The 19,139-nt window shown below is 41.5% G+C and overlaps 1 protein-coding gene across 10 annotated transcripts in view; it reads left to right on the top strand.

Moving 5' to 3' along the window:
- Positions 1 to 19,139, top strand: part of SCUBE2 (signal peptide, CUB domain and EGF like domain containing 2) — a 1,402,698-nt gene that overhangs the window by 971,366 nt on the left and 412,193 nt on the right. For 8 of the 10 annotated variants that reach the window (XM_069623684.1, XM_069623682.1, XM_069623685.1 and 5 more), the window contains 3 exons: positions 13,299 to 13,403; positions 14,351 to 14,497; positions 14,793 to 14,996. In XM_069623684.1, coding sequence (XP_069479785.1) covers positions 13,299 to 13,403; positions 14,351 to 14,497; positions 14,793 to 14,996 — 456 coding nt within the window. The remainder of the gene's footprint in view (positions 1 to 13,298; positions 13,404 to 14,350; positions 14,498 to 14,792; positions 14,997 to 19,139) is intronic. The other 2 variants (XM_069623688.1, XM_069623689.1) reach the window with 1 other exon arrangement.

Genomic DNA, 19,139 nt, shown 5'->3' with positions numbered 1-19,139 from the left:
GCCTCCTATCCAATACTGCCTTTTAAGTTCTTTCTGGCTCCTTTCTCTCCACCCTCCTGGAGCCCATCGCCATCTGGTTCTCACTCTACCCTGTCCCAGAGTTTGTCTTGCAAGGCTTTTACCCCTCTCCAATACTTTGTCATATCAAACTCTTGGGGTAAATTACTAGTCTTCCTCACTATCGCTAGCACCTCCTGAGCCATCCACCTCATCTTTGTCACAGTGCCCACCTCCTGTTGTAACCACTTCCTATTCTCTCACCATATCTAGATGCAGTGTCCTCCTTGTCAAACTCACCATTCCTCTTAATGACACTATCACGTAGAATGCTGTGGAGGACAGACCATTTCCGTTGCAGGCCCGAAGTTGTGGAATTCATTGCCAGTGGCACTTGGTCAGATTCCGGATTTCAACAAGATTAGGCAACATCTAAAAACCTATCCATTTAATCCTTGGTAGCTTCCGTCACGGTCTTCTTTCTCGATGCACTGATGCCCTTAGTGAATTTAGCGCCTTATATGAATCAGATTGAATGTAACAACCTTCTCATTGCCGCTACCACATCCTGATGAAACCACTGCCCCTGCAGTCTCTACCATCTCCTACTGTAAATACCTCTGTCTTTCTAGTATCAACATCTCCTCTCACCTTCCTAGTACCACCACTCCCTGTTGAAAGCACCACCTCCTGATGTAATAACATCCACCCTTTTTCTCCTCCCAGACTCTTCTTCCCCTCTACTCCTGTCTTTCCAGTCTCCTCCACTTCTCCAGCATCTGCTTTCTTCAAACTGCCCAGATTTCCAAGCAACACCAACAAATGCCTATATCCCTGAGGCCCTCAGATTGGTTGTTGCTCATAGCCTCAACTGGGCTCCATTGTGCCAGAACCAAACCGATTCAGCTGCTTCCACCATCTTGGGTTTGCAGAGCACTTCTAAGGGCGGTGTGGAGAGGGGATGGCCTTCCCTTGCTTCTGCCATGTGAAACCCATTTTGTGGTTTGATTCAAATTGCAAAATTCCTGCAGGACTGGAGAGTGGTATTTGCAGGACTGGTGCAAGTGTACGGTTCCAAAAACCTAGAAAAATGTTCTGCAATCTCGCATGTTCCTGTGAAGTTTATAGATTTATCGAGATGGGTCAGCAGATCTGTGGGATAATACAGTGCCGACTAACCTGTTCCTTTAGGTTTATCGACAAGCTGAATTTCCCCTGGCCCGAGGTCCTGGGTCAGACAAAAGGGAGTTCTAAGTTCCTGAATACTGGGCAGGGGCCTGGTAGCCACAGATTGTCCCGCCCAAATGACTGGGACCAGTAACGTGTGACCATGGGTTCTTTTCTCCCATTTCGCCCCCAAACCCACCATCCAGTGTCTCGAAGAAGCACCCAGGTCCTGAATAAGTCACCCCATTTCCAAGGGGTTTCTACACCTTTGTCAGGATGACGAAGCTTTGCTGCACAGTTTTGAATATGCTGCTGTTTGAGCAGTTTGAGGGGTCAGAAATCCGATGCGGACACAAAGTTGTAATATGCTCAACAACAGACATCTTTATTAAAACAAAGGGGTTGGATGAAGGCCTCTCTGTCCCTATCCTAAAGAGAATTTCCCTACCTAGGAAACTAAAACTAAATATCAGTCCGTCAAATCATCAAAATGTATAAACTGTCCTTGTGTTGTGTCCAAAACATACTAATGTGACCCTCGCACTGGAAATGTTCAACTAAGGGTGAGAGGAAATATCTTAAACTTATACTTTGCAAAAAGTTTTCATAGTCAAAACAAATAAATCCAAGAGAAGTAACTCTCTCCAAGGAGAACTCCTTGGATCCAGAGGGTAGTTCCCTTGCCCTGGATTAAGGTAGAATGGTAAAAGTGTCTCTTCCGAACAATTCCTTTAGGTTGGCTTGAGGTTAGCAAAAAGTGTCCTTAAGGATGGTGAAAGTGTCGATTTCAAAAGTTTCACTTTCTAATAATTATTCCGAAGGATGGTAAAATTGTGTTTTGTATACACCTTTACCATGTGCTTTGTAAAATAAGTATGTTTCTTTATACAACTTTGATGGACCTCTTGGTATATACCCATATCAGGACTCCTCTAGTAGACTCTTCAGATCCCCTGGTGTACTCTCCTGCCAGGTATCTTGCAATAGGCTTTGAGTAGATTGCCTGGTATACTCCCCTTCCAGGAATTCCCCTTTGGCTTATGTAGATCACCTTGTATAATTCTCTGCAGGTATCTTTTTCCAGCCCGCCTCCCCCCCGCAAATGCTCACGGCCTGCTGTGTTCCTTTCACCAGGACCTCTTCTCTGATTCAATGTCTCTTAACACTACACAGTTGTATCAATCTGCTGTTTTATTTTGCTTGAGGTATGACTTGTTGCAACTTCCACCCACATTAATATCTCATATATGGAGACTTGTTCAACTTCTGCTGCTGTGCTTATTTCTTTACCATTTACTTGCTCAGGATTATACTTGCTACAGCTTTCCCCATGTTGACATCCCATATAGTGAGACTTGTTTTCAAGTTCTGCTTTTGCACTTAATTTGTACGGTATTCAAATATTTGTATATGTTTTGTTGGCTTACATGGCTGTTGGTACGCCTGGGGTCCCCTAGGGCTTTGTGTGGACTCACCAGTGTTTTGTATCATCCCTGACCCATGGCGTGTAGTTCCAATGAAGCTTCCCCTCTGGGACAGCCTATGTTACTCTGCAGACCTTCCTTTGACTCTCCCCACAGCTTCCAGCTCACCCGTCAGATTCTCTCTGTAACCGGGATCAAAGACCGCTGCCCCTCAGTGTGATTTCATCTCTGGTAGCTCTGTTGCTCCTGCAAGTGTTCTGTCGGTCTTCCAGAGAATCCCTACACCGTCTCTCCTGGTCTCGGGCCTCGCTGGTCAGTCAGCGCGAACGGCTGTGCGCCGCATTCTGGACTTGTCAGCCTTCTCACTCTCCTCCAGTGCGGTCCTCTTGCATATCGTTCCTTCTCCTGCTCTCTCTGCAGTTCGAGTGCGGACAACATTTTTAAATGCCCCCCGCACCAGTGATTTTCCCAAACAGCTAGTCCGCTCATTCAGATTGGGGTTTTCTTTAGTCTGCATCAACTCCTCGCTCCTCTTCCTCGTCTCACTCCCTGGGGCCTTATGGGAGTTGAAGTTCACAGGTTTCTACGGTGCTTTTATTCAGAAATGTCACTGAAGAAAACATTAGAAACAGGAGATGTTAGGTTTGTGTTCTATATGTGTGAGCAATGTTCCCTCTAAGCTGTGTGCATGTGCGCTAGCCCAGCTCCCTTCTGGGTGCCACTCAGAAGATTTTTAGCAGCGCACACAGGCAATTCTCACCTATGCAAAAAGATTCTAATAAGGCACACGCCACAGCAATTACCTGACATTTGCTTTCTCCTAAAATAACAAAATAGTCATGATACTCTGGTTTAGCTCGTTTACATTACCCTACTATGCAAGTGTGACCTTAAAAACCTAAAAACAGAATGCAGCTACAAGAGGTAAAAACTAATATGAAAAAGTGGCTCTATGAACTATAAAATCTAACTAAGGTATGCCTGAATGCGTTAACCAAATACTGTTGCCTCCCTACCCATGAATCCTATAATTCCGTCTACCACACGCTTACTCTAACCTCTACCCCAAAACATATTTAGATATTACCAGACAATCTTGACTCTTCCTCTCTTGGCTCTATGAAAGGTTAGCAGACAAGTACCTTCATCCCCTTATTTTATGTTATATGTAATTTGAATAGCGTTGAAGTACCAGAACTTCTGTTATTCAACGTGCCTTATGAAAAGTTATTATTTGGAAGGCCTTCCAGCGACTACCCTGGCACCCCTGAGATGTGTCCAGCATGCTGCCGCACGACTCATTAAAGGACTCATCCCTGAACCTCCTTTAACTGCACTGGCTCCCGCTGCAAGCCTGTATCATCTTCAAATCCTGTTGCATCATCTACAAGGCTGTCACCCTGAAATTCCCAAGCTACCTCACTGAGAAACTCAGCATCTCCATAGGCCTACAACCCGCCAGACATACGGATATTTGAAGGCTTAAACTCTGACGGTGCAGGAAGGAAAAACCGAGAAGAACAGCCTTCTCTGACTATGCTCCAAGACTCTGGAATCTCCTACCATCAACATCAGACTTACCCCACTGCTGCTACAGTTCAGGAAAGAGCTCAAGACCTTCCTCTTCAAGGAATGGCTCCTCCGTAACACATAGGTTCACACACCCTCCACTTTCCATCGTATCTGAGACTCTGATCTGCCCCCCACTGTCTCCTCCCTTGGTTGCTTGTAGATCTCTTGCTGAAAATTGTCCGCCGTTGCCCTCCCCTGGTAGCTCCCAATCCCTTGCCTGTTTCCCTCACTGTGTTCTTCCCCCTATATTTGTAAAGCACTCTGGTGATTCCCGAAGCCAGGTCTGTGCTCAATAAATACACTAATAATAAAAGCATCACCCACACTATGTAGCCTAATTATCATCTCGAATATTGGATACTGACTGTAGGTAAACAGGCTACTTGGATGTGTAACCTCATACCATGCTTCCTAGTCTTAGTACACATGTCACGTAAGCCCTTTGAAGTGATCTCTTGCATGTTAACACATTATAAAACTCAAATATTAATTTGCTCTCCAAGAATTTTGAGTAGACCAATGTCATGCTCAGTGTCTCTTACTTTACCATTGCTAACATTACCCTATAAGCGGAGAGCAACATTGCAATATCACTTACTTGGCCTGCAAGGGTTAATGGGTATGGGCTATGCCAGGTATACTTTGTATATAGTATTAGGGCAATAGATATTTAGACAGTAGAATGCATTTCACACAATCAGCATCAGTATTCATAGCTGCATTGGAAATAGACCTTAACAAATCATATTGTAACTCAATGCTATACAAAAACAATTTCATTTATCAGTTGTATAAACCTACCCAACAATATAAGGGTGTAATAAGTTGCAAACTATCTTGTATGCTCTGCAAACTAATTGTGCACCTAAAAATTCATGACATTTTCTTAAAATGCATATTATATCATGGTGAGGCACTAAATATGTTTTGCTTGCAAAGCAGTACGGGAATGCAAATATCCCTGTTGGTGTTTCACTGCTACATGTTTTAGAGTGCCCTATCAACTAGTATTGAATGCAAGCACAGGAGCTGGGGATGGGCAGGGGTTAAAAGGCACAGGAGAACACTTGTTGCGGGTGATGAACAAATCAGTAACTTTAAAAAACAAAGTCTGTTATTTTGCCAGTACAATACAACATAGAAAATGTGTGGGTTTGCTGAAGGAAAGGAAACTCTAGTATAGGGATGTAACGGTATAACGGTATACTGTTAAAGATACCGTGAACCACTCAATTGAACAATAATAACCGTCACATTGTTTATACCGGTATACCGTTTATACCGTTAAGTGTGCTTTTTAATCTGTTTTGGAAAGGCTGCAGTAAGCAAGTGCTGCGCAGTCTTGGTCTTGTACTGTTGGATGTGCCATCTGCGAAGTAGTTTCAGTTGGTGCAGTTTTTAATTACATTCCATAAACCACACGTGCCTGACACAAAATCAATATGTTAGCAATAGGAAGAATAAATACAGTGCCAAGAAGGAAAAGGGTTTAATTTGGGTTGGCGGCTTTGGGTTTATATATTTATAATGGATAATGTTTGCTAAACATATGACAATGGGGGGGATTTCCCTGGTTCTATCATTGAATTTACATATAATACGTCACACTGCGAAAGGCTGTAACGCAAAGAGAGAGCGCATGTGTGTGTGTGTATGCGCACAAGCTTATACTACCATCAGCCTCCATTGATCTGTGGCATGCAGGTTATAAAGATGGCAACATGTTCATCTTCACCAGCAGCCAGTGGGGGACCTAAAAGCCTAAATTACCACTTCAGAAAAGCTATTAAGTTTGCTTTGCCAGTCGCAGCAGGCTCCCCCCCCCCCACCCGTAGTCCTTTCCACACATGTGTTTGTGTTGTTTGGTGGAAGCAAGGGGTGGCATTTCAGTGGAAAGTATGTTGAAAAGCCCAATTCTGGCCCTGGGTGCCTGGTTTTGTTTCTGATGATAAATCTGACAATTTATGACCTTTTAGAAAATATTTGTTAAGATTAGTTAACTCCACCTGCTATACCGCGATAACCATGATATACCGTCATTTGGCAAGAAGGTTATCATACCGTCATAAAACTAATACCTTGACACCCCTACTCTAGTAACAGTCTAGAGGACTGCACTTTCTGTTTCTTTCTATGCTCAGCTGCAGAGGACATTACAATGTAAACATGTGTTCTGTGTTTACAGACTGGCGTATCCCCCTCATCTTGTTGAACTGATACCAATTAAGTACAGAGGGATTCCTAGTTACAGAATAAGGCTCTCAAGCTGCTGTACCGCTGAGCATTGATGCTATTAACCTAGAAGGCATACATATGTGATTTACTTCAACAGGGCTCTATAGGTAACCTAAGTCAGTCTCTTGTTCAATTTAGTCTCAGCTGTGTTGAAGAAGGGTGGGCAAACCTATAGGCTATATGTGCACAGTCATTATACTTCTTATGTGAGGGTTACAAGCAAGGCTCTGATAAGAATTTGCTTCCTAATTAGAATGAAAATATTTTTCGGGGAGTAAAAAAGTAATTAGCTTTGCCAACACGAATACCTTATGCTTATTAAAAGATGTTCTTTGCCATTAACATTCGTCTTGAGATCAGTCAAAAATATTATTAGTTCCTTCCTATGCCACTGCTCTGCTGATCACTGATTTGTGGGCAGAAGCCAGGGGTTGGTTCCTATGTGTTCTTTGCTTCCCCTTTTTATTGGACACATTATTCTGTTTTTGGGGGATTAAAAATGGATGGTGTATATGTCTCTAAGCTGTAAGGCTGGGGTTGAGTAACTCACAGGACAACATAATGTGGATGGTAAGTAGAAGCTAGGGAATTATGATCATCATATTCTGTGGTGCAGTTATTCTGATGCAATTATCATTCTTACACAAATTATGAGAGGCATGTTCTCATGTGGCCCTTGAATTACTTCATCAAAGTGGCACATGTATCCAGTCTGATTTTTGATAGCCACATCAGTTATGAAAAGCAATATTAGTTTTTTTGTAATACACATGAGTGTTTTTCCAGTGGCATAAAACACACATTTCTCTTGCACAAGAGTACTTTTGCTAGCTACTGTGGCACATATTGAGGTCTTGAACCGGTTGATGAGTTCTCTGTATAATCACATATAAAATATATTTTTTTAACCTATGTGTTTGGAAAAAGTGTTGTAAGATGCACCTTTTATGCAGAGTACTAAAGAATTGCAGTGGTTTGGAAGGAGCAATTCCTTTCCAAACTCTCTTCGGAGATGGCAGCTAACTAACTACGCATGCTCACAAAGTGGCCTACCTCGTGAGTCAATTGCGCACATTGAAAATAAAGTGTGCACGAAAGGCAACCAGTTCCGCACTTAGAGAAAAATAATTAGAGGGAACATTGTGTGTGAGACATGAATGGTATCTCGACGAGAGTGATTTTCAGGAGGGGTTTTCTGGGTTTGATAAGGAGAGGGATTTATACGATGGCAACAAGTCATCAAGGACTTGGAATTTGAGTTTTTCTTGTAAGGTAAGAGTACTGCATCTCTCCTAATGGGTTGGTGTCACCACTTTCCCCGGACAGCCGTCTTTTCCTTTGTGATCCTCGCTCACAATTTTTATTTTATTTTTTTTCTGTGCATATTGGTCAACATTTCGACTTTTTACACAAAAATAAGAAAACATATTACACATGTTTTTTTCAATAAAAACATCTCACAGATAGCACAGACCAAAAGACACAGACAAAAGAGAGGGGAAAAAAAGAAAAAGATCCAAAATATTTCATCCATATCTTCAAAATGTAACCACCTACTCAAATTTCACCACAATCAGTTGCCCAATAGCTTTAGTTCTATTAACACACCTACAACTTCTGCTGTAAAGAAGGATTCCTGTCCCTGACACAACCTTTGCCAGAACATTTCTCAGTTTAACATTCAGGTGTCATGAACAAATCTCTAACATTTTCTGTCTAATCATCCAAGTCCCTGGGCAATTTTATAATAAATGGGCCACAGTTTGTTTTACCCCCTCCTCACATAGATTAGATGAAAAAGCAATTGGGTCTCTAATATGCAGAATTTCCCGGGTATGAACCAAGTTGAACCGAAATCTCAAGAACTTCGTTCTAATCCTTGGGTTAATACCTTTTAGCGAATAAGCTGGAATATTTGCTCTAGGCTTATCCAGCTCCGACCAAGAAGAGCATACTTTGACTGCCTCATCTTTGATAACGTCCTGATCCAGTCCATTCTTTTTAATAGATCTTTAGCTTTAACCAGATTTTGGATCAGAGTCTCCAATGAGCAATCGGCTTGCTCTATGATTTTCCTACATTTATCAGAGAGTCGTCAAGAACAGATTGTTGTTCAATTTCATTTGCACCGTTACCTCTTCGTACATTGACTTCTTAGGAGGCTCCAAAATAAGCCTAAATTGACTAAGCCATTTCCACACCACTGTTGCTAATAGTGAACCCAGGCCTAGCTCATATCGAACACTTACAATGGGGATTGAGGAAGGAAGGACCAATACATCCTTCCAAAGTTTACTTTCCAATCTATCCCAGTTAACATTGAAAGACTGTGAGTTTCTATGCCATACCTAACAATAGGCACCACCTTTCCCACATAGTACTTTATTAGTGGCAGCATTAAGAACCGGGAGTGTTTAGAATACATTTTCTTCATATGTGCACCCAGTTTTCTAAGCCTGGCCTCAACCATATCTAAGTGTGCATGGGTAGAAAAGGCCACGATCTGAGAGCCCAAGTACGTCACTTCCTTTACGACCGGAATTGTCATATTATTCAGTGACCATACATATGGTTTAATTCGTTTTAGTAATACCGCCTCCAGGGTCAGGATCAGGTAGCGGCTGCCGTCCCCTCACCACATAGGAGGGGAATCAGTGATGACTACAGGATTCCTCGCAGCAGGTATTGCAGAAGCCCCTGGGTAAACTCCATTGCCTTAGTCGAGGATAACTGTGAAGGTGGTTTGATGCCCAAAAAAGGTAAAACATGCCTCAGGACCTTTGCATGCAAAAGGAAGATTGTACCCTCGAGTTTATATAAGGTGTGTGGTGAAGTGGGCTTCTCTCCAACCAAAAGATTGCTCAAAGTCTGTTTACCAGGTATTAAGTCACCAAAGCGGCACCTCGGCTGACCAAAAAAATTGTGATATCTGTAAAACATCCTTGCAGGGGTCTTCATTAAAGTATCATATATCCCAAGAATCTGTGAAAGAGAAGAGGAGTATGTTTGTTTAGCAGTTCAAGCTGACCATGAAGTTACCTAACAGAAGTCAAGGAAAAGGGCTGACAAATGAAACGGAGAAGAGGCACTGATGAAAACTGTCAACCAAAAAGAGGCAGAGGCCGTAGAGAATGAGAAACGTGCAGACGGAAGACCCACAATCTACCAAGGGAGGTCTACCATAAGAGAGCCCAGTGAGAAGTGCCCAATACCAAGGCTGCCGGTTCAGGCCTGGAAGTCTAACACTGAGGTTGTAAGCAAGGAGACAGAGAATGAGCACTGCTGAGTAAAATATCCCATTAGTGAGGCTGTGAAATGGAGTGAAAGGAACCTTGGTGCCAGCGGATGCCACTGGTTCTTTGATGCCCATTCGGCAGGAGGAATCCGGAGGATCCAACAGGGGGCAATACCACGTTCCCTACCACTAGGACCACTCATATTCTCCTAGAGTCTATCAGCAAGAGGACTCAAATAGTTAAGGTTGCCCTCACATTTGTGACCCCTGAAAGCGATTGTAGTGAAAAATGGGGAATGTATGTGACTGCAGCTCAGTCTGGAATGCTGACACAATTTCACCCTTTTCTCGTGGCAGCAGGTTTAGTATCCCATGGAAATCTGTGAGCAGGCAGCCGGTCAGGGGGAGGCGCAACAAATAATGCAGACAGCAGAAGCCAAGCATGGGTTGAGGGAAGACGATGTGACTGTCACCCAAATCCAAGTAAAAGCGAATAACCAAGCTCAGATGTCGTCATTAAAGCCCTCATAAGCTTACGAAAGGTAGCACGGCCAAACCCAATGTGAGGGAGATTGGAAATGGGTTAGCAGCATGGAACTGTAAGGAGCAAAAATGAAGGACTGGAGAAAGGGAAAGAATGGAGCTGGATGATAGCAAGACCATGAGAGAAAGAAACGCCAATTGTGACAAGGCATTGCCTGAGTTGGAGAAGGGCAAGACGAGAAGGAAGGGGACATGAGCATGGCAAGGTGGAGTTGGAGGAAGGAGAGAGGACTTTAAAGAAGAGGTTGTAGAAGGACACAAGAGAAAGGAAGGAGGAGGTTGTTGAAGGATGAGGCAGTTTAGAGATGGGGAAAGCTGGTGGAAGTGGACAGTGAGTCTGGAAATAGGCTTTCAGCAGCATCCAAGACAAAAGAGCCAAAGGCTGGAAGGGTGCTGAGGTAGACTGTGAGGCCATATCTGCATTGCAGATAGGACACAAGAGAGAGCGACTTTGAAAGTCTGGTTTGCCTGGGCACTACAATTGTTAGGACCAAAGCCTAAATACCCAAGAGAAACCGAGAGATGGACTTGCTAGCCGGGAGCCATTGCCCAGAATCGGATGGGGCTAGGTGATCCACCAAGTTAAGAAAACAGATGTTGTAGGGCTTCACCAAGAAAGCACTAGGGAGCTGACCCTCCCCACACCCACCCAGTTTATTGTGGGGGGGGGGGTAACTTAATTAATGACTTTAGCCAGACTATGCCCAGAAAAGTAATGAAAGAAATAAACTCTCATCTAAAAGCCAGTCGACCAAAGCCAAGGAGGGCCAGCGTTCACCAGCACATTGGGGTGAAATAATCCTCAAACATTTAAGGCATTGTGAGTAACTATGTCCAATTATTTCTGGAAACCATGACCCTGATTATTAACTGTTGTGAAGTAGGGCATTTGAACTTAACCCTTCGCGAATCCTCTAACTTATCACTTTCCCGAGTTTTCCCTTTGACCATGCGCTCCATTACAAGACTCAAACTCTTGTTTTATAGAATTTACTCAACCCCAGATTTGTGCACAGTAAACCCACAGTGTATTTTATCTACCAGTTGGCAATATTAGTTTTAATCCTGAGGTCAGAGACATTGCATGTTACCAAGCAGTCAAAGAGTGAGAAGATCACTGGTAAGCGACTAGGAGGGGAGCTATTTATAAACATCTCATCTGGGAGATGGGGAGGACGAGAGAATAAAAAACGGGGAAATGCCCAAACATTGGGATAGCCCGGAGTATGATAACCACAAGACACCAAACCTGTTGCCTTTTGGAACCTGTAATGAAGGTCCCAAGTGCAAGACACAACCAGTAAGAATTAGGAGGAGAAGAGAAGGACTATGCTGTCGCCTGGAACCTATTTTGAAAGCTTCCAACACGCAGAGAGACTGGAAAAAGGAGAGAAACCCTCACTCACTAATCCAGTAACCCTGGAAGGTTTACAAATGCACAAGCTAGCAAACGGAAAAAATGTCACAAAGGAGAGGAGGATTATTTTGGAACCTGTATGTCTATATTTTTATTTAAAATGTTTACATAGCACAACCACAGCCTAAGACAGGAGGGCGCAGAACAATCAACACATTCAAGGCAAATAATAAAAACATAAAAATTACCAAACTATGTTCAGTAAATAATACAATAAAAACAGAACAAAACAGTGAGAAGAAAAAAGGGTGTTTTTAGGGATACGCAAGCTGGACGACATAGGTTTCAAGAGACTTCCTACATTCCAAAGGGGTAGGAAAGAGACCTATAGAAGGAGGGAGCGCATTCTGTAATCATTTCATTTTTTAAAGAGAGAAAAACACCTCACAATGAGTACATACCCGGGAGGGAAAGTTTACAAGCACACAACTCTAGCTAAAGAAACGCTGCTAGAAATGAGAGCAATAGGTTTTGTTTCCTGGAAACTGCAGAGAGCTGCACATTAAGTGGTAAAAAGATCCATTGTATCCATTGCATCTTGGAATTTAGACAAAAGGTTTACAAAAGATCAATATTGGAAAACGAACCTTGGAAGAAAAGCCAGCAAAGGGCACTGTATTATAGAGCCAGGAGGGATATTCAAATTAGCCACACAAATTCCAACCTGCATAGCAACATAGAACCCAAATGAACATTGGGAGAATGGAGAGCAAATGGCTTTATGTGGAAACAACCATCTGATTGGCACTTTAAAATCTGGAGTGCAGGATTCCAAATATTCCATGCTTTCAGGTAGAGTGAATGGCCATGCATGTTAAACATGCCAGGGGCTTTATGAGAAGGAGAGGGCAGTGTCCAATGCTGAGATTAGAAGGAAATGTTTCTAAGAGATCATCAATGTTGAAAATCCTTGTCTGTGTGAAGTATTTTTCATGTGGAATCTCCACCAGTACTAAGGTGTGATCTAAGCCTAGAATGATGTCTACATCCTTTACTACTTCGATTTGCTTGGATAGATATCTTGATCAGCCAGTCATGGGGCAGTGGGTGAATAAGGGGCCAGTTAACATAAGTCAGATGGTCCGTCTTGTTGAAGTTAGGTTTGAGATGATTGAGTCGGCTAGTAGTCCGTTTCACATAAGCATCTGCTGAGGTTGCCAACATCTGAGCATGATGGGTTGTGAAGTTTGAGGACTTCATTGTAGCAGATGAACTTTAAGGTCTGAATCGGAAGGGGAAGAAGGCTTTCCTACAGATTTGCATGATCAGGGAGGGTAAATCGCTGGGATGGCCAGGCGAGTGGTGGAGTAAAATGGAGGATGCTCATGATATATACAGATGAAGAACATTTCTAATTTGGGGCAGAAACAAGAAGTATTGAAGGGTTACCTGAACTGACTAATCCTAAAATCATTATTTAGTGTATAAGGAAAATGGGCAAATGGAAGAAATGTTAGTTTTAGTGTACCAATGCAGTAACAGTAGTAAGATATTCATTTGTAATCATTCCAATCGAAATGGTTAATGAAGCTTAACTCGAGTCATTTCACTCAAGGTAATTTTTTATTTTAAAGAGCCTGTGCTGTTTATCTTCAACTCTCCAGAATTATGATAATGTACAGATGCGTGTCCGGTATACAACTTGTAATCCCGAATTTTCATTTGAACAGGGCATAACTTTATCCTTTTATATTGCTTCTTTCCCAAGATATGTCAACAATCAAGACAAATGCAACATTTAAGCTTCAAGAAGGGCAGTGCAGTTTGAAAATGGCCGAAGTGATGCAACACAGTCTACAGCCTGTAATGCCAGGTAAGAATACTTGAACCAATGGATTTAGAAATGGAACTGAAGGAAATCTAATTAACTACTGCACCGGACCTTGCAAAAGCAATGATTGTGCCAGGTTTTATGTGTTGAATGAATGATAATCCCAACAGCCAAGCGAGCCTCATTGAAAAGTCAGAGAATGTAACTTGAAGTGAGTATTAGCTTGTTTAATTAAACATGGATTGTTTAATTCAAACATCAGAAAACAAATACACAGTTCGAACACAAGAGTGCAGTTTAGTTGTGTTTTGGTTAGTATTTTCACATCCTGCCTAGTGAACAAAGGCTAAGGTATGAATTATGCCAGAAAATAGAATTAAAATAAAACATTGAAAGTGCGTCAATTGCACCATAACCCAAGTTATACCAATACTGTGATAATGTAATGTGCTAAAATAGGATTTTCCAACTGCCTGGCCATCAGTTTCACTCCACTAAGGGCTTTCTAGGGGCAACAGTTTAGTCTCTTCCAAAGGTTTCCTTTCAGTGAACTAGATAAATAGCCCAAAAGAGATAAATAAATAATATGTTTCCATAGATTCTAATATAGTTACCTCAATGCTGAAATGAACCTCTTCAGTCCACTGACAGTGGTCATGCCTATGAGTGGGTGAATGAGATTGGTCTCTAACCCTGTGGCAAAGTTCTTTAGAGTAGTCCCTTGTTACATCAAACCGAAATGTTAGCTTGCGTTGAGGCTTTTCCTAAAGCTTGTCATAGTAGGCAGTGCCTCCATGTTCTTATGTAAACGGGTTCAGTTCCCAACAACAAATGTATACGATTCCTCTGCGTTCCAGGTTGTATGTGATTTGTGGGCATATGCCAGGCCATTTAGTAAGCTTTAATGCCTGCATAGCACAGTGAAAAAGGAGAGCGTTTAAATATTTTATCAAGCTTGTGCTTCCCATTGATTTTGTTTGTTTACACAGAGAGACAATATCCAGTCACTGAGAGTTTCTCCTTTGTAAATCTGACATGCAAGAAAGCCCTTGGAGCCAGCGGAAGAAAGGCCACTGCTAAAGAAATTTTCATCACTGCTGAATTTGAGCTAGAAACAAATCAGAAGGAGGTGACAGGTTGGTTTACATATACCTGTTGGTGCAAGCTATGCGTCTTGGAGCTTGAATCTCATTTCTTTATCTTCCTTTCTTCTTCAGGCAAAGAAAAAGTATCTCCTGTTTTGAAGCTTCATTGATTCATTTGAAAACCATCAAGTGTGATTTCCTAGAATGCTAATGTATGAAAAGTTGTCCCTCTTTGTTTAGAAGCACAGCTTTTATAGAGGGCTATCTAGGACCACTGTGGACCAATAAAATAACCATATGTGCTTTATGTATGTCCTCCTGATGTCCCACAATTTTTATATTTTAGAGTCGTGTAATTTGAGCTGTGCCCGGAAAAGAACCGAGAAGAGGTTCCGCAAAACAATTCGAACACTGAGAAAGGCCATTGTTAGGGAACAATTCCAGCTTCGTTTGTCAGGAACCGACTTTGACGTGGTCAGAAAACCACCCAGATTCATGGATCCACTGGAAGTTTGTGGTGCTGGACAAATGCGTGTGGACAACAGATGTGGTAAGCTTCCTAAATATTCCCTTTGTTGGAGTAACATCTGTTTTTTATTTTATTTTTTTGTTCTTGATTCTATTAACATAGTAACAGAACCTTTACAAAAAAGGATTTATCATTTTTATGACAATACAACAATATTATAGCATCTCGAAAAGCATAAAAACAATCTAACAGTAAAAACTTCTAAACATTTTTAAAACACATATTACAATAAATATTTTATCGAGTACAACATTTTTGATAATTTGGGATTTGTCATACAACATAGCATCTTTCATGAGTGTGCACCTTAATTAAGGCTTCCCAAAGTGTCCTAGGAGCCATATGCCAGACTAGAAAGAATAAGAGGTAATGCATCAGTACCGAACATAATACAGTCATCTTGAGTGTTTATTTGGTCAGTTTTTTTCAAAAGCTGGCAATGTGACTAGTTCTTTTTCTATGAATTTGCAAAGGCTTACTAAGGCATAAATTAATGGTTTATGGGTGCCTTGCATCATTCTGGACCATAAGAATATTGAGCAATCAGCATAATTGACATCCACAAATTTCATCAATAGTTTAGTTTGTGAGTTCTTAAAATGCGGGCAGTGTAGGATCAAATGCTTAAGTGTTTCGGTTGATTCAGTGCATGGGGGAAAGCGGCATTGCTTACTATCTGGTTTGTTTTTGTTATCGGTCCAGTTTGAAATCCTCTCTTTAGTATAAATTTAGTTTATACCATAAGTATGCTTTTCTCGTGTGGTTACAAGGGAATAAAACAAAACAATGTGGTCAAATCTTGCAGTGCGCTTCTTGGTATACAGGTAATATTCCTTGTACAGTTTGTATTTACCTATTTGTTCAATAGTTATGCACCAATCCATTTCGAATAACTTTTTTTTAGCATAAGCTGGTCTAATATGTACATCGTCCACAGTGATATGTACCTTGTTCAAAATTGCACATAGTTTAGCATGATATTGGGCCAAGGATGCGGAGGATGTAAATTCTATAGTTTTCCTCATATCAACATATAAGGAATTCATTGGTGGATAGTATATTTTTGCAAAATTTGTGAGCAGCCTCCATTTCCAACGAGTGGATAGTGCAACTAGTCCTAATGCATGCCTTAACACAGCATTGGGTACGGACATTGGGAAACACATAGCGCTTTTCAACAGTGTGCCTTGTAGTTGATCTAAAATTGGACCCATTTCACATAAGCAAATATAAAATAACACTTTCCATTTTTAAGGTTAGAAAATCAATGACAGGAGTTAGAGAGAATTTAGAATATTTCAAATATATCCATTTTAATTGTGATAAAAGTGGTCTTGTCTTGCTTTTTAGTAGGTCTGTCCACATTTTAATAGAGTTTTGCTCTGATAGGTAGTAGCCTAAGTAAATCGTGTCTGTAATACACGGGATAATTGTTTCCATGATTTGCCATTGGAACCGTCCACTTTTTTTCTGAGCGCCGAATTTCATGACAGCCGTTTTGGCAGGGATAGGAGCTAGGTTGTGCGCCATGGCAAACTCTTCAAATAGCCATAGTTTGGATTGTTAGGCCTGCCGGAGTGGGGTCACATATGATGATGTCATCAGCAAAAGCGATCCATTTGAGTTGAATGGTGCCGATTTTCACAGAAAAGGTTTTTTTCGTTCCATGTTTTGAGATCTGCAAGGTACAAATTAAAAAAGCTTGCAGCAATGTTGCAACCTTTTTTCAGACCTAATCCCGTGCTGATTGGCTTTGTGGTTCTACCCTCTGTTGTTATTTTGATTTTATAGGAGGTATTAGTATGTAGTGTTATGAACCAATATACTAGGACCTTCGGAATTCCCATGTTGATAATTTTCGTCCATAGTAAGTTGCGCACTACATTGTCAAAGGCTGATGACCTGTCTATTAGAGCAATGTAGACTGGATTTGCAGTCTCTTTTTTTGATCCTGCAATTGTGTGTGCCATGATGGTTGCGTTTAGCGTGGTGCTCATCCCTTTCCGGAACCCAGTTTGGTGTTTTGAGTATAAGGCATTGCTTTCGATGTATTTTTCCAGGTCGTAGAGCAATAGAATCGCAAAAAGCTTTGCCTCGGTGTTTATTAAGGCGATGGGGCGATAATTCTGTGGAAGTGTGGAAGAGTAGGATCTCCTTTTTTATATATGGGTATGATGTTAGCGGATAACCAAGATGGAGGAACGGTACCCGAGTTAAAGATGACCTGAAATTTTGTCTTTAAGAGCATAGCCCATAGATCTGGGTCTGCCTTGTACAAACCTGGGGGGGGAGCCATCCGGACCTGCTGATTTGGAGTAGTGAAGTTTCGAAATAGCCCACTTGATGTCTGTAGTTGACAGTTCAACCGAGGGATCTCTTGGTAGCATAGAGAAATTGGTGGAACATTAAAGAATTTATAGGGGAGCTGATATTTCTTCGTGATATAGTTGTTCTATGCAGATTCTGGTATGCAGTTGGGCGTTGTTGACAGCATTTGGTTGCGGTTGCTTTTGATGGTGCGCCATATTGTACGCGTGTCATGTGCTGTTATAGCTCTAATTAGCTTAGTTGGCTTCGTTATATCTTAGTATCCGTGCATGTTTTAGATTTTGTATGTGGCCAAAATCCAGTTCTGCTGTGTTTGGTACGTCTCGCGCAATAGCTCTGTTTTTTTCAGCTGTCTCAGTGCCCTATTTTTTTCACGTTTTTGCACTTTGCAGACTGGATCATATGAGTGCAGATGGTTGGTATTAGACTCTTTTTTTTTAACTGAAGTATATTAGAGCAGAATGAATGAGTTCAGAATATATCTTCTCCTTTTTGGATATCGAGATTCCATTCATGATATTTAGTTTGGCGATGCGCGACGATACATATTTGACGAATTGTTTGCATAAGCCTTGTCTCCACCTAAGTGATATTTGTGAACAATCTATTTCTACCAACGCTGTTGAGTAGTCAACTACAAGTAGTGGACAGTTGAATTTCACATTGGCTGTGATTTGTGTATGATCGCCATGTTATATGATTAATTGTTGCAGGAGATGTTATTATTAACAGTTTATGCATGGCAAATATAAAATCAATTGTGGAGGACTTTGAGTCCCTTGACCATGTAGACCAATGACTATTTTGATTGGCTGCAATGATATCTAAGTCTCAGTCGCTTAGAAAATGTCTCCATTGAGTTCCTCTGCGCTTAGAAAATGCATTTATTTTTGTACCTCTCAACTCACCGTTTTTTCTGCAGTCACAGTTGAAATCTCCGCCTAATATTATTTCTGCATCTTGATAGTCATTTGTTGTGGATTCTAGGCAGGAGTCGAGCATCGATCATATCTTCAATTGGGGTATTTGCGGGATTCCAATATATCGCTATTATGATTAGATGTTGATACTTAGAAATGTTTGTGGTTAACAATACCCCTAGCAGGTTATTAGCTTTCCAAATCATCTTCGAGCTGAGCATTAGAGCATTGTCCACCGCTATCGCAACACTTCCTGATGGACGGCCTAAAGAAGTTCGTGTGGCCGGTAGGAAATGTGAGGTGTAGCCAGACAGCGTCCGAGTGGTGATTTTCATGGTTTCTTGCATCAGAATGATTGCTGGCCGATTGTAAGGTTCCAACATTGCATGCCATTTCATTAAGTTGAGGTGACCACATGAATTCCAAGATTGCACGGTTAAGTGGTCTTTCGTGGTTGGCTATGATGTAGAGATTATTTGCATTTTAGTATTGAGGTAAGATCGGAGCCAGCCAGGTAAGCCCTTGGAGTTACCCACTATGTTTAGTAATTCTTTGATTGCACCATTTTCATCACCATGAGAATTCTGAGAGGGTACCGACGTCATGGAGGGTTCTGCATTTTGGGGGCATGTATGTTGAATGAATTTCTTTGCGTCTGATTCATTTTCGATGGTGATTAAGATAAGGCCTTCCTCTTTAATTCCTTCCAGAGAAATTTCATGACGGTTTCAGAGGTGAGACAGCAAACAGCTCTGTAATTGTTTTCTATTGACAGTGAGACCCTGAGAATGTCCGTCCTCTGATTTAAACATTCAAAGCTGTGGTATTCGTGTGAAGAGTGCTAGGAGAAATGGTCGGTTGATATGATTTTTCCCAAGGAGTGCTCGGTTGCCTTCAAATCCTAATAGGTGGACCT

The sequence above is a fragment of the Ambystoma mexicanum genome, chromosome 11 (assembly GCF_040938575.1).
Source record: "Ambystoma mexicanum isolate Mex_15411 chromosome 11, UKY_AmexF1_1, whole genome shotgun sequence".
Taxonomy (NCBI): domain Eukaryota; kingdom Metazoa; phylum Chordata; class Amphibia; order Caudata; family Ambystomatidae; genus Ambystoma; species Ambystoma mexicanum.
The sequence above is the reverse complement of the archived record's forward strand: the minus strand, read 5'-3'. Positions and strand labels throughout refer to the sequence as shown.